Source organism: Macadamia integrifolia, chromosome 12, assembly GCF_013358625.1.
Source record: "Macadamia integrifolia cultivar HAES 741 chromosome 12, SCU_Mint_v3, whole genome shotgun sequence".
Lineage (NCBI taxonomy): Eukaryota > Viridiplantae > Streptophyta > Magnoliopsida > Proteales > Proteaceae > Macadamia > Macadamia integrifolia.
In genome coordinates, this window is record NC_056568.1 from 7,497,815 (window position 1) to 7,512,428 (window position 14,614).

General features: G+C 39.7%; 1 protein-coding gene across 1 annotated transcript; it reads left to right on the forward strand.

The window, feature by feature from the left end:
• The first annotated feature begins 13,534 nt into the window (after positions 1-13,534).
• On the forward strand, positions 13,535-14,614 carry LOC122057990. Its single transcript, XM_042620363.1, has 2 exons — positions 13,535-14,312; positions 14,406-14,614. The coding sequence occupies exons 1-2, from the start codon at positions 13,535-13,537 to the stop codon at positions 14,612-14,614; spliced, it is 987 nt and encodes a 328-aa protein (XP_042476297.1).

Here is a 14,614-nt window from a genome sequence, read left to right on the forward strand (position 1 = left end):
AAAATAAACTCTAGTTCCGGTCTCTATAGTGCATCTTTCTTGGTTACAGTGGTCATCATAAGGGATATCGGTGTTTTGATCCCTCCACTAGGCGCACCTACATCTCTCGTCATGTGGTTTTTTATGAGAATGTTTTTCCCGCTGTCACTGGACCGCCTGCTTCTGCTACTTCAGCAACATCACCATTGCCACCACCCCTGGTGTGTGACCTTGTGCTGCTTCCATGCACCACCCCTTACCCCGATAATGTATCATACCCTATCCCAATGATATATTAATCCCCTCTACTACTGATGTATCCTCCCCCTCCCTCGATAATGTATCCCTTCCCTCCTCCCCCCCCTTCAAGTGATGATGTCTTTCCTACCCCTCCCTCGGCTCCATCTCACTCCATGGTCACACAGTTGAAGGCTGGGATTTCCAAACCCATCAACAAGCTCACCCTCCAGTCAACCAGGCATCCCATCTCCCATGCACTCATTGCCACCCTATCACCCTCCACAGAGGAACCGTCCTCCTACACTATGGCCGCCAAAGATCCCAAATGGCATACTGCCATGAGTGAGGAATTCAATGCTCTTTTGCGTAATGGGACTTGGACTCTAGTGCCCCACCATCCCTCTATGAATCTGGTCGGTGATAAATGGGTCTACCAGATCAATGCCACTCAAACTGCACCATTGCTCGGTATAAGGCTCACCTAGTGGCTAAGGGCTTTCACCAACGTGAAGGCATTGACTACTTTGACACGTTTAGTCCTGTTGTCAAACCCACCACGATATGCATTGTTTTATCTATTGTTGTGTTCTGTGGTTGGCTCCTACGACAGTTGGACGTCCAAAATGCCTTCCTACACGGGGCCCTTCATCAACACATGTTTATGGCTCAACCTCAAGGATTTATGGATCCGGATTTTCCTACTCATGTATGTCATCTAAAGAAAGCATTATACGGCCTCAAACAGGCCCCTAGAGTTTGGTCTCATGGCCTTGGTACCTTTCTTCATTCCCTTGGTTTTTCGTTCGTCATCAGTTGATACTACCCTCTATGTACGCTCTTGCCCTAAGCTCCAGCTCTACATTATTGGGTATGTAGATGATATCATCGTCATTGGCTCTTGTACTACTGAGGTTCAACATTTAATCACAACCCTTGGCTCTGAGTTTGCCATCAAGGATCTTGGCCACCTCAATTTTTTTCTTGGTATTGAGGCAACTCGTACTTCTGATGACCAATATCTCACACAAACCAAGTACATTCTTGACCTCCTAATGCAAGTTCACATGGACGGTGCCAAGCCTATGCCTACACCAATCTCCACTACCCACACCAAGCTCCACTGCCCCTCTGTCACACACTGAAGGATCCACATTCGATGATGTTACTCTCTACCGAAGCACTGTTGGGGCTCTCCAATATCTCACTCTAACCCTCCTTGAGATCGCCTTCTCAGTCAATAAGGTCTGTCAGTTCATGCACTCCCCTACAACAGATCATTGGACTGCAGTCAAGCGTATCCTCCTCTACCTGAAGAACTCCTTGGACCCCGATCTCCATCTCCGCCCATCCCAGTCACTTCAACTCCATGCCTACAACGATGCTGATTGGGCTGGGTGCGTTGACGATCGACGATCCACCAACGGATTTTGCATCTATCTTGGCTGCAACCTTATTTCATGGAGCTTCAAGAAGCAGCACACAATCTCTCGTTCATCCACAGAGTCAGAGTACAAAGGTCTTGCCAATACCGCTGCTGAACTCTTATGGTTGTGCCAGCTACTTCTTGATCTTAGCATTTCTGCTCCACCGCCCACTCTCTATTGTGACAACATTGGTGCCACATACCTTACTGCAAGCCCACTCTTCCATGCCCGCATGAGGCATATTGAGATCGACTTTCACTTCGTTCGTGAATAGGTTGCCACTGGTCGTCTGTGCATTTGATTTGTTGCTAGTCTTGATCAAATAGCTGACATCATGACCAAAGGCCTTGCGGCACCAAGCTTTTGCAACCTATGAGACAAGCTCATTGTTCGTTCTCGACCACTTCGCTTGCGGGGGCGTGTTAAGGATATGAGCTCACATCCATCTCAAACACTTGAGAATGACAAGACCAGGTCTTACAGATGAGAACAAAACCGTTACACAGGTTGAAGACCGTGGACTTTATCTTACTGTTACACAAGTTGAAGACCAGTGGACTCTATGGACTCTATCCGAATGAACTGGTTGAAAGCCGTTGGACTCTATCCTACTATATTGGTTGAAGTGCACAGGACTCTATCCCTTATAACAAATCTTATCATGTAAATATTATAAATAGAATAAACAACCACAAGGAATAACGTGGGATTCATAAACAACTGTCAAGGCCTATTAAACTTTACATGTAAACACCAAGAAAAATATGAAAATAAATGGACAATAGATCCATACAACACAAATTTAACGAGGTTCACACACTGATGTGGTGTGCTACGTCCTCGGCAAAGAAGAAGATATTTCACTATGTAGAAGATAGATTACACCCAAGCAACGGCAAGAAAACTCATGCTGAAATCCTAGTTCAAAAAACCCCCAAATTATGATGACAATGCTCAACAAGACGATTGTACATTATATACTAGCCTAACCCCTCTGCCTCCATCATAGATCTCGAAAAACTTCTCATTCGGGTCACCACCAAAATATATAAGAGTAGGTCATTCTTCAAAACGGGTCAAGAATTCGAGCCAAACTTAACAAGGCTAGCTCCTAAAAAAGGGTTTTGAACTATAGCTTCCACTCAAAATGCTATGGAAGATTGATGTCTTGTATTATGTGATTTGAGTTGTGGGTTACCTCATGAGGGTAATTTTGAGGATTGTATCTTTATGTTCTCTTTAAATTGGTAGCGATGGGGTTCATTAGGGTTAAGATGGAATTCTTTGTAAATAGAGGGGCATGAGAAATAGAGCTTGTAACCCTATTCTCCGTTGCTAGTGGAGTAGCTTTCATCTCACCATGGACGTATCTTACCAAACCACACATCCATGTATTATGGTTGTTTCATTGTTCTTTCTTTTATTCATTGTCTCTTTTCATCGTGGATAAGTGTTAGTCTCAACAATTGCAGCATAAGTTAATTATACAACTCACATTGTCAAGTCTAATAATCTTTGATATATAGATCAACATATTATGAACTCATAAAACCACTCGAAGGTGACGAGCAAAAAATTTCAAGTTTCATGGCAAAGGAGGTTGACATACAAATAGACTGGGTTCAAAAAATTTGAGCAAGTCACGAGCCCATTTACACTCCTAATGGAGTCCTCATTGATCTTCAATTAAGCAAGTATGTTGTGAAAGACCATAGCCGAATGCTTTGGAAAATGTACCAAGGCTCCTTCTGGTGACAAGTAAATTGAAAGAAGGGAAGTTGGTTATAAAAAAAAATTTGTGTAATCATGATTATGTAATCAAAGTCTGATCATATTTGGTAATTACACTTAAGGAAAAGAACACTTCCTAGCTAGTTTTGTGATCGCTTGCGCCGAGACAAAGGAGGGTGCAAAGTTATCGCACCACCTTGCTTTTATGAAATAAAAAAAAACCTTACATGTTGATGCTTCTTCGCATACTCTCATTGGCCTCCATGCCAGTACATGGACCACACGATTAAGTAATGATCTCTTAGTAGTTCAAAGTAAAGTAAAATTAGTAAAATAAAATTTAGGGTTCTGCTCAATATAACCACTATTGGTTATACAGAGCTGAATTAGATGGATTATCCTTCTCCATAATTCTTAGGGGTGGGCTTCTCCAAATTATAGAGGGTGGAAATGGTATTGCATACCATAACAAAAAGTTCACTGAGACTACATATAAAATTGCTCTTCGTCTCATTCAGTCCATGTCATATGGTTACAGTCTCAATGGACCAAGCCTAATTAAAATGAGAATATTTCTAAATTTCAACAACCAAAATTTGGATTGCTTGACAATTAATTACACAATTGATACAATTTCACTTTTCTTTCCTTTATTACCACGAATATTTCAAACTACACTACAGTGCTAACACAAACTGGGATACCTTATAAACTACCCTGGTCCACACCATCCCAAGTGTTACAAGTGCCAAAACAAAACATAAGCTACGCAAATTCAACTCATCTACGCTATCTTCACAGCTTTTCAATATTATAATCTCAGTGAATTTAAGGGTATTGGCCTTCAAATCATTTCATGTGGTACCAAGTTCCATCACCAATATAGATAAGATACGATTCTAGGATCCCAACACCAATAAAGATAAGATACGTCTCAGGATCCCAACAAAACCAACGTGAATAAAGAAGGAAGAGATGGGTACAAGGGAATTTTTCTCAAATACAAATTAAGCAACCCAAAGTGCCTTCATATTAAAAATAGAACTTCCCTAACTGATGAGCATACAAAGTTGCAGGAGCTAGCTTTTATTTCAAGTTCAAGGGTGGGGGGGTGGTGGAAGGGCCCCATTTCTTTCCAATGATTTCTATTGTTAGCTCTTATTACATCAATGTACAGTAATAATGAAGTTTTCAAGAAGCTATTGACCATGAAGAATCTTCAACAGTGGCCGTGCAAGGACAAAATAAAATCCCAAATTGGGGGGATTCTTTCACTATTCTTCCATCTTCTTGGCTTGTACATGTGAACTTTATCAACATGGAAAGGAAAGCTTTATGATGCTCTCCTCACTTCTATGATTGTAAGTTTCTCTATTAAATAAGTTCGAATATGAACTTTTTAACACCTTTAAATTAACAAACACTCTATATTCCATCAGTATCATTATGTTCAAAGGATGTATCTATTTGATAAAGACATGAGAGAGTGAGAGAGAGAGAGAGAGAGAGAAAGAGTATTTATAGGCATGCAATCTTGGTGAAGTGAAGTGTGAATTCCACAAGTAATGGTTAATAATATGGAGGAAGAGAATGGAACTTTTGATAGAAATCATTTCTTCCACTCCCTCCAAGGAACATGTAAATGAGAAACAATCCATGTGGACATCATATCCTCCACTCCAGAACTGCTCCAAACCTTTTTCCCTTAGCAATCTCCAATGAGGGTAATTTATGTTTTATCGTTTGTGATTATATATCGAGCTTGATTAGACAGTTTGTGGAGGGTGAGAAGTAAGTTTTTCTTCATCATTTAAAGTGCTTTTGTTATCTTGTCTGCAACTATACAGCCAGAGACATGCGTGTGGTTATATGCTTCCATGAAACCAAAAATTATTATGGGCTAATCAATCTAAGCCTATCTGTTCTCTAACAAAGTTATATTAAGACAGAATATATAGAAAAAGGTTAAGATAAAACAGGAGCTGGCTAGCTAGACAAAGGAGGACTTGGACTGTTAAGTTTTAACTTACAAACTAGGGAAAAAAAATTCTTTAATGGGTGGATGCCACAACTATCACCACCAAAGGAAGGGGAAATGAACAAAAATTAAGAGGGCCAATTAAAGATGCATTATTGAAAAAGAAGGTTTATAGATGCACCTGTAATGGCATACATGTGAAAAGATAGAGAAAAGCTAGTGCGCATGCCCCCACGAAATGATAGAATCCAACCATGGGGTTCAAAAGATTACAAGAGAAAAAAAAAAAAAAAAAAAGGTTCTCCACCCCCAAAAAACAACAATATAAATTTGGGTTTTGCCGACCATCTTTTCTATAATGGGATCTTTTGGTGTTATGGAGCTATATATGGCTTGTCACTAGCTCTTGGTTTGGCATTAAGCCAAAGGAGTTAAATTTTTCACTTGATGATGTGCTTTCTAACCTTGACAAGTTGAAAAGTTAATTGAGATTCATTACTATAATGTCTAGTACAAACATGGGTACTGGGAAGCTATATCTTCACCAAAGGCTCTATTAATTTGTTAATTTGTCCAAGAGAGTGGATGAGAAATTAAAGTGAAGGATTTGTAGAAAAAGAGATTAAAGTTGAGTGTACCTATGTGCTTTGATGAGAGAACAAGTTGGAAAGTTGGTGGAAAATAAGTCTCCACCCACCCCCCCACCCCTCTTACCCTCTTTGTTGATAAAACATAACTTGGAAATCATCAAAAGGAAAATGGATGGACATGTATATTCTTCCTTAATACAACAAGCTTTCCGAAAGTTCATATCTTTATAAATTTTTTGATGAAGTCATAGACAAAAAGAAGCGGGTTAGAAAGTAAGGGGACAATCATCAAAGTTATTTCCTTCTATGTGTTTTTTTTTTGTGCCAGTTCAAGCCTTCAAGGGTCAACTAGGCCAGGATATATCTGTTGAGGGGCCACATAGAGATCCACAAGGGGTCTAGACAAGGACCCATGAACGATCAGTAAGAGGGTCCACTTATTGTGATACTACAATGACTACTATTTTTTCAATAGGGTGAGGGTGAGGGTGAGGGTGAGGGTGAGGGTGAGGGTGAGGGTGGGTTGGGGATGGTTTGGGAGGGGATAGGAGAGTTGAACTATTGATCTTCCTTGAACTAAGGCTAGGGCCAAACATCCTACGCACTGAGCTAAAAACTAATCAATCCCTTTCTTCTGGACTATTAAGTGGATGAAAAATCAGTCACGAAGTTGGTTTTTGATGTCCAGACATACATAATTAATTACTCTTCATATCAAAATGAATAAATAACCTATTATTTGATTTAAAAACATGTTGGATTTCAATAGGACCTTGAAGCAAATTTGTTAAGTCTCCTAGATAATGTTTACCCATTAAGCTGATTACTCCTTTAGATTAGATGTGTATTTTAATGTACAATTAAATGACTAAATAATTCCCTTTTTTTTTTTTTTTTTCTTGTGGGTGTGGGGATGGGAGTAGGAATGCTTTGTTTATAATGCTTCAACATAACGGGCACTTGTATACCTGTCTTACCCGACCCACTTTTGGAGGATAAGGGTTAAATATAAGAGAGTCCTACCCTACCCATTTAGCAGCCCAAATGGGGATAGTTGGGTAGTTGTGTGCTAATAAATTATTTTATAGGTCCAACCCTTCAATAGACCTCATGCCCTTATGAAAATCAGGTCGTCCTGCAACATTTGCCTAGTAAAGGTTATTTGAAACATGGACTTTTACCAGGTGTGGCAGCTCATCAGTTGGCTGCATAAGTGCTCCAGCTTAATCACTAGGTCAAGCTTCTAGAACCCCATCCCCTAAAAGCTTACCCACACATGCAGTTAAATGGAAGCACCATGAACAGTAGGTGATAAGAATCCAAAATTGATGGTGAACTATGCAAGTTTTTAAGCATGGGAAAACATGAACCCCAAGGGGTAGTCGATTTGGCAAGGGATCTTTGCCTCAGAAAGCGTGTGGTTCTGAATTCGACTACTTTTACTTCCTTGGGATTACTCATATGAGGGTGTTCAGTGCTTTTCACTACTTTCAGTGAAAAATTGAATGGTTCTCATTCAACCCCTGTATGACCCGATCCATACGATTGTGGAGTTAGTATGAGCCCGTGGGATTAGTCAGGCCGAAGACCTGGATACCCGCCTATATAATTTATTGATGCAGTGAGTGAAGCTCTTTAGTCTGGAATGAATGATTTTAGTCCTATATTGGTCGGGAAGTGTACAATTACTGTGTTTATGACCTTGTAAAGGGCCTCTCCACCCTAAAACTCAGGCTGTTGAGTTCGACAACATCATTTAAACATACATCTAAGTACTTATGTCTTGTGAGTGTTTTTTGTCACCGAAGTGATTACCCGTCACAATTGCAACCAAGAAATAGACTATAAAGGGAGCAATTAGGTAGGAAATTTGGCTGGCCGGACTGCCTTGAATTCAGCCCAGCCCAGCCCTGATATTGGTCGTACTTGTTTAGTATGGTCTTAGCCCCAAATTTAAGGGCTTGGAGAAAGACTGGTTTGGGCCAGATGGTGGCTTGGCCCAGCCAAGTTCAACACTGAACTATGAACTTATGGGCTTTACTAGGGTTCGTGTTGGGCCAGACTACATATGCCAAATCCAGAGACCACATCCCCACAAAGATGAGCGATCAAATTAGGAACACAACCTGAGAACTAAATCTTCAACTCTTTGACCCCAACATCTTGAAAGGAATCTTTGATTTGGGTTAACATAGTTTGAGTCACAATATATAGCTATATATCTTCTACAGTTCCGTTTGAGAAGATGATGCCATGGCAGAGTAAATGTAAAGAGAGACCTTGGGTGGGTCAGCAACCAATTAGTTGTACTCCTTAGACCCAAAGGTCGAAAACGCATACAAAGAAGAGCTGTGATGGAATAGGCCATGGGTGGGCCAGCAATCAAGTCTCAATCCTTAGATCCCAAGGCCCAAAACACACACAGACTTAGACCCCAAGGTGGTCCAAAAAACACAAATTTGAAGATTTTTAGTAATTGGAAAATCACACACACAAGACTTGTTTGAACCGTCTAAATATTTGGGATGACATTTTAATTTTTGGCATAAACCAAAGTTTCATTAAGAGAGAGAGAGAGAGAGAGAGAGAGAGAGGAACACAACTGCCATTCTATTTGGGTATTATGGGTAAGGGTGACCTAGACAATGACATCCAGCAAAAACCCTAAGGACCTACACACATTCTACTTGGGAATCTAAAGTGTCGCCTCAGCCTTAACAGTCATGTAGTGTATGTGAATCTATGTGATATGGGTGTAGAAATGTAACCCTGAAATGAAACAGCAAAGAATGGAAACACTAAAACAAACAATCACACAATGAATATAATACTACGTGGTTCGGCTATATGCGCTTACTTTCACGGTGAGATGAGATCCTATTTCACTATCAATGGAAAATAAGGTTACAATGCCCATCCTCAAACCACTTTTGTCACATATGCAATGCAAGACATTGTACCCTAACATGAGGACCTAGACCCATCTCACATATTTAAACCTGATCAAACAAACATTGGATAGAGTAATTTAAAAATTGATAAGTTTCATAAAGTTACTAGAATGCCTATCTATCTTACAGTAATGGAATCTATTTGAAACACTTTTGATGCACTTTCCCATTTGTCTGAGCTGCGATTTCAGACATTGGGATAGGCTTAGATGTAATTAACGGGTACAGACTTCACCGATGAAGCACCAGCATCTTCAACTTACGCTAGTTCTGTAGTTTTAGCCCAAACCCATCTCCAACGGGGCTGTCTGTTAGGCTTGGCTACGATTTAATATGAAAATAGAAACCCATCATCAGTTCTTGTGCATGAGTCCCCTTCGCCATTTTATCAAGCAATTTGCGTGTAAGAAAATGTATAGAGACTCTAATCTGCATCGATTTCAGCTTAGTTCAATGCAAAAAGAGACATCTCAATTCTCAAGTGTGGGACTTAATTTATAGTAGCTGGTCACAAGTCTGGTTTTTTTTTTTTTTTTTTTGAAGAGGGTAGGGGTGGCGGGTGGGGGTGGCGGGGGGGGTATGGGGTGGGGAATGAAGAATAATGATAGAGAGCAGATTTTGCAGACTTTGGTTCGGTTGGAATGGTGAGAGATGCAAGAGCATATCCCAGATTTGGTATGGCATGCAATACCAACTTTACTCCTAGTCACCATTTGATGAGGACGAACAGGAGAAGAGGATGGTGCTATAATTGGAGAAGAGAGGGTGCAAATAAGGAAGGAGAGGAGTAGAAGACTGCTAGTAGAGGTTGAGAAGAAGCTGGTAGAGGTTGGGAAGAAGGAGAAACAGGTTATATAGACTGAATAGGCTGCTCTGGCTGTACTAATGGAAGCTATCCCTGTTGAGACTCGATAGATCAACCAAGTGCCTCTATAGAAACAGAGAACCAAAGACCATAAGGAATAGAACCGGCCAGAAGCACATTGTGAAGAATCTGAAGAGGAGGAAGGATTAAAAGGCAGCCAAAAAGTACAAATATCCATTGTGGGAGGCTCTTGCGAAGAAGAAATTGCACATGTGCCCTTCGAAGGGGAAAAGAAACCTCATTAAAAACAACATAAGGCAAGATGTAGACCCTGCCAATAAAGTAATGAAGGCACCTATAACATTTGTTTCGATCATATATTATAGCCTAAAAAAATACATGGTAAGGATCTCGGATCAAACTTGTTTGTAGAATAGCACCTTAGGTAAGAGAAGCATCGTGTTCCAAAGACCCTCAGTAGTCAATACGGTATAATCTAGCATTTTATCAAACAAGAGATGCAATGAGAGTATCCATACCAAGAACAGGTGATGGCAATCGATTAATTAGAAAAATTGCAGTGCTAAATGCCTCTACCAAATACCGCAGGGGAATTGAAGGATTATACAACATAGAAATTCCCAATTCAATAATATGACGATGCTTTCTTTCAACAATGTTGTTTTGCTCAGGTGTTCTCGGGCCAGAAAATATGACGAATAATGATACTAGCTTGAGTGAGATGAGCAAGAAATCCCTTGTCAGTGAACTCACCACAAGGGGTGTCAATTATGAGCTTGCATTGGTAGGCCTGACCAAGCCCGACATGTTTCATTCATGGTCTAGGTAGCTAGCCTATTGGGTGCCGGATCAAGCCCGACACGTTAAAGGCCCGACTTGAAACGACTCGTTAGAGCTAGACCGAGTCCGACCCCCTTTAATATTATATAGATTTTCTATTTTGCAAGGACCTCCCTTGTGTTATACTTGCTTTTCCAAGTAAGTAAGAAAGAAAACCCACTTCGACATATAATGAGAAGGTTCACAATTTTAATTCATTGGAAATCTTGCTTAGAAATTAAGAAATTTCAATCAATATTTCTTGAGGAATTTAGTAATTTTCAAATTCTAATGAAAAATATGGGGTCATGGTTCTTATATTAAATTGCAGAATTTGGGGGCAATGTCAATTTTCTAATGCAATAAATTTTGTAAAGACTTATATAGTGATTTAATGTTCAAATAGAACACTATTGTGTCTTTAACAACTTAAGAAAAGAATTTTAGGGTAGGCACGTTTAGAGCCCATGTAGACTCAATAGGTCCATAGCCCGTTTAAGGCCCGCTTAAGATAGCTCGATGAAAGCCTAACACCAACCATCCTGATTATAAACTGTACCGTGCCCCCTAAAGCTAGACCCGTTTACTTAAATGGGTGTTCATGGTGCAAGATTCCCAAGTGCTCAAGCCCGGCTAGGCCCAGTTGACACCGGTCTGGCTTGACCAGTTGACACCCTTGACCTCCACTATTTGATTGAAAAATCTTGATTTTCTTTTCAAACTGTCTTTCAACCTAGTTTGAAATGTAACAAACAATTTAAAGAACTCAAATTTGTGGTATAATAGATAAATCCAACTATAACGAGGGAAATCATTCACAAACAGAGCATCGTATCTAAATTGTTGCATACTAACAATTTGTGCATTACCCCAAAGGTAACAATGTATGTAAGCTAAGGGCTCGGTACTACGAGTAAAGAAAGAAATGAAGGGAGTTTAACACTCTTACTGAGTTGACAACTACTATAGAAATTCTGGAGCAATTTGTAACAGTAATACCCCTTTATTTTGAAGAAATTTTGCATTCTTTCCTTGACGTTGATGCCATATATCTACAGATGTTGTCCTGAAACGATGAGAGAAAAAAGCCTCATGTGACAGCTTATTGCCAAATGCATAGAAGCTGAGAAGTCTACTCCCTAATGCCAACGTCTTCATTGTCTGTTGATCCTTTATCAGAAAACCAACTCAGTTAAACTCAAAAACACAGGGAAAGTCACTTGTAGGTTGTGAGACAGACAAAAGGTTCCTGCGAATAGAGAGCACTAGAAGAACATCCTTTAAAGGCTGTTGAGAAATTGGGTCCAAGTGTTGTCATTGTTCGCAATAGTGTAGTGGTTCTAGTTTGATAATTGACTCAATTTGTTTAGATTCGATATTTGGATTCGGGATTGAACCAATTTGTTTGTATCAAACATTACATCAGCCACAAATATGATGAGGTAAGAAAACCACTTTAATTAAGTCAACAGAAAATCGGTTTTGTGGTTTGTACTTGAACCAGCCAAGCACTACAACTCTTATATTATGAAACATCTTAAGATATAGATGGTGAAATCAGCAAGCATTGAAGCATAACAGCTTGAGGATTGATACAATACATCAGCGTCTTGAGGAAGTTGACTCAAATTCAAGGTATCCCATTAATCCTATTCCTACTAGGATTTGAATCTCACTTGATCAGCATGTGAATAGCATTGAGCTTTACATCTAGAAGGTTGGTGAGTTTGCAAGGATTTAAAAAGCAAGGGTCCACATGGGTATATCATATAGAACTTCAGTAGTTTAATCAAATAGAATAACTCATCTCTAAGTCGACAACAAAGCTTGAAGCTTTAATTGAAGATGGGAGTTCAAGCAAATCTGGTTTCTCTTACTAAAGCACGTGGATAGCAAGGAGTTCAACTCCTTATTGAATACGAAATCCTTTGAGATAAAAAGTTGCATACGTGTGATCAGATTACAACCTTGTTGTTCGTGGAGTGAGCCCGTAAGAAATAGAATTCCTTATGCGTGGATAGCTTGAGAAGTGGTGGACAACAACATATAATAAGACTCCGAGATCGGGTAGATATGAAGCAGATTAGAGCCCTACGGATGTCTTTGTGATATAAAGGAATCCTCTTGACAAAGTAAAGTGCACCTCTCCATTACTAGAAAAACCGAGAAAGAGAAAGAGAGAGAGGGAGAGAAGCAACATTGAGAGAGATCCAAAAGGCTGCTATGTTGATGGTTTGAGCATGTTCTTCTATATGTCAAGCAAGCAATCATCAACAAGGTTTACACAGGCTGAGGTAACCCGTATCTGAAATCCCTATTTTTGTATTCTAGAGTGTTTATTATTGAGAAACTCTAGATCAATGGTGTATTGAGTTGGGATTTTATTTTATTGATTTAAAATTGTGAACCTAGCAAGTTGGGCTTGTCTAGGGTGTGGGGTTGTTGCCCTTGTCTGAGTTTCATCTCAGATTGAAGCAGAAATAAGTTCCTGGACCGTTGTAGCGGTTAAAAAATTGAGTATTGGGGAAATACGAAACCCTATATGGGTATTCCTCTATGGAGTAGGCACTCTGGCTAAACCACGTATATCTGGTGTTATTGTCTCGCATTTATTTTTCTATATATATTTGAAGTGCGTGTTGTGCAGAGTGGTGGGACACTGTCTGGTAGACTCAATCACATTGTGGTGTGAGGTGGACGTGTCGTTGTTTGCATGATTGGTAATTACAGGATTGCCTCGGCCAATCTAGAACTTGAAAATTGGAAGTTCTTGTTGGGTTGCAATTAAGGAAATTTTTAGAACCACTGATTCACCCCCCTCTCAGTGCCAACTTGGAAACATCAAGTGGTATCAGAGCGAGGTTCCCTAAGAAGGAAGCTTAACAGTTTTAGGTCTGAATACTGAGAAGATATAGATGGCATCCAATGACGGTAATCGTATGCATGGAAAGATTCCTTTCTTTGATGGGTCGAATTATAACTTTTGAAAAATCAAGATGGAGGCTTACCTAAAGTCTCAGGGTTATGGAGTTTGGTTAGTAGTGAAGAACGGATACAATCCCCCCACTATAGATATCACAGATAAAATAGAGATGAAGAAGTGTGAAGACGATGCTAAAGCAGTGAATGCACTTCTAGGCTCCCTAGTGAGCAATGAGTTTGTAAAAGTGGTCGGCTGCACAACATCAAAGGACATATGGGACAAGTTAAAGAGTATTCATGATGGAGATGATAAAATCAAAGAGGCGAAGCTGCAACACCATAGGAATTTATTCGAAAGTCTGAAAATGTCTGAGGGAGAGACCATTGATCAGTTTATGAGCAAGGTAAATGAAATAATCAATTCTATTAGAGGGTTAGGAGAAGAGGTAAAGGATGCAGTGGTGGTGAAGAAAATATTGAGATCTTTACCTTACTTGTACAACCCAAAAGTGTCTACCATTGAAGAATCTAAAGACTTGAACACAATGAAATTAGATGAACTACATGGAACTCTGATTGCTTATGAGATGAGGATGGTCAAGCCCAAGCCCATAGAAAAGGAAGCTGCCTTCAAAGCTTTGAAGAAATTGAAAAGCAATGAAGATAGTGAACAAAAAGATTCCGATGATGAGTTAATAGCTTACTTGGCTAGGAAACTCAAGAAAGGTACAGGTAAATACGAAGGAAAACTTCCTTTGAAGTGTTTCAATTGTGATGGTATAGGACACTTCACTTCCAAGTGTCCAAAGAATGATAAATTGAGTGATTCTGATGATGAAGATGCTCAAGAAAGCAAGTTCAAGAAAGGAAAGAAGAAGTTTATTCCCAAAAGAAGAAACTTCAAGAAGAAAAGCTTAATATCAAAGAAGTGCAAGTCTTCTTCAGAGGAGTCATCAGAGGACTATAATGAGTCAGATGATGAGTCATCTGAGACACTATTTATGGCACTTAGTGATAGAGTGCAACGCCAGACTACTGAAGAGTCTGAGGAAGAGGAAGAACAAGAAGCTCAGTATGACTTAATAGCAAATTTGCATTCTGCTTTAACTGATCTCAAGGAAGAGAGGAAGAAAATGAAAGATCTAGAGATTTAG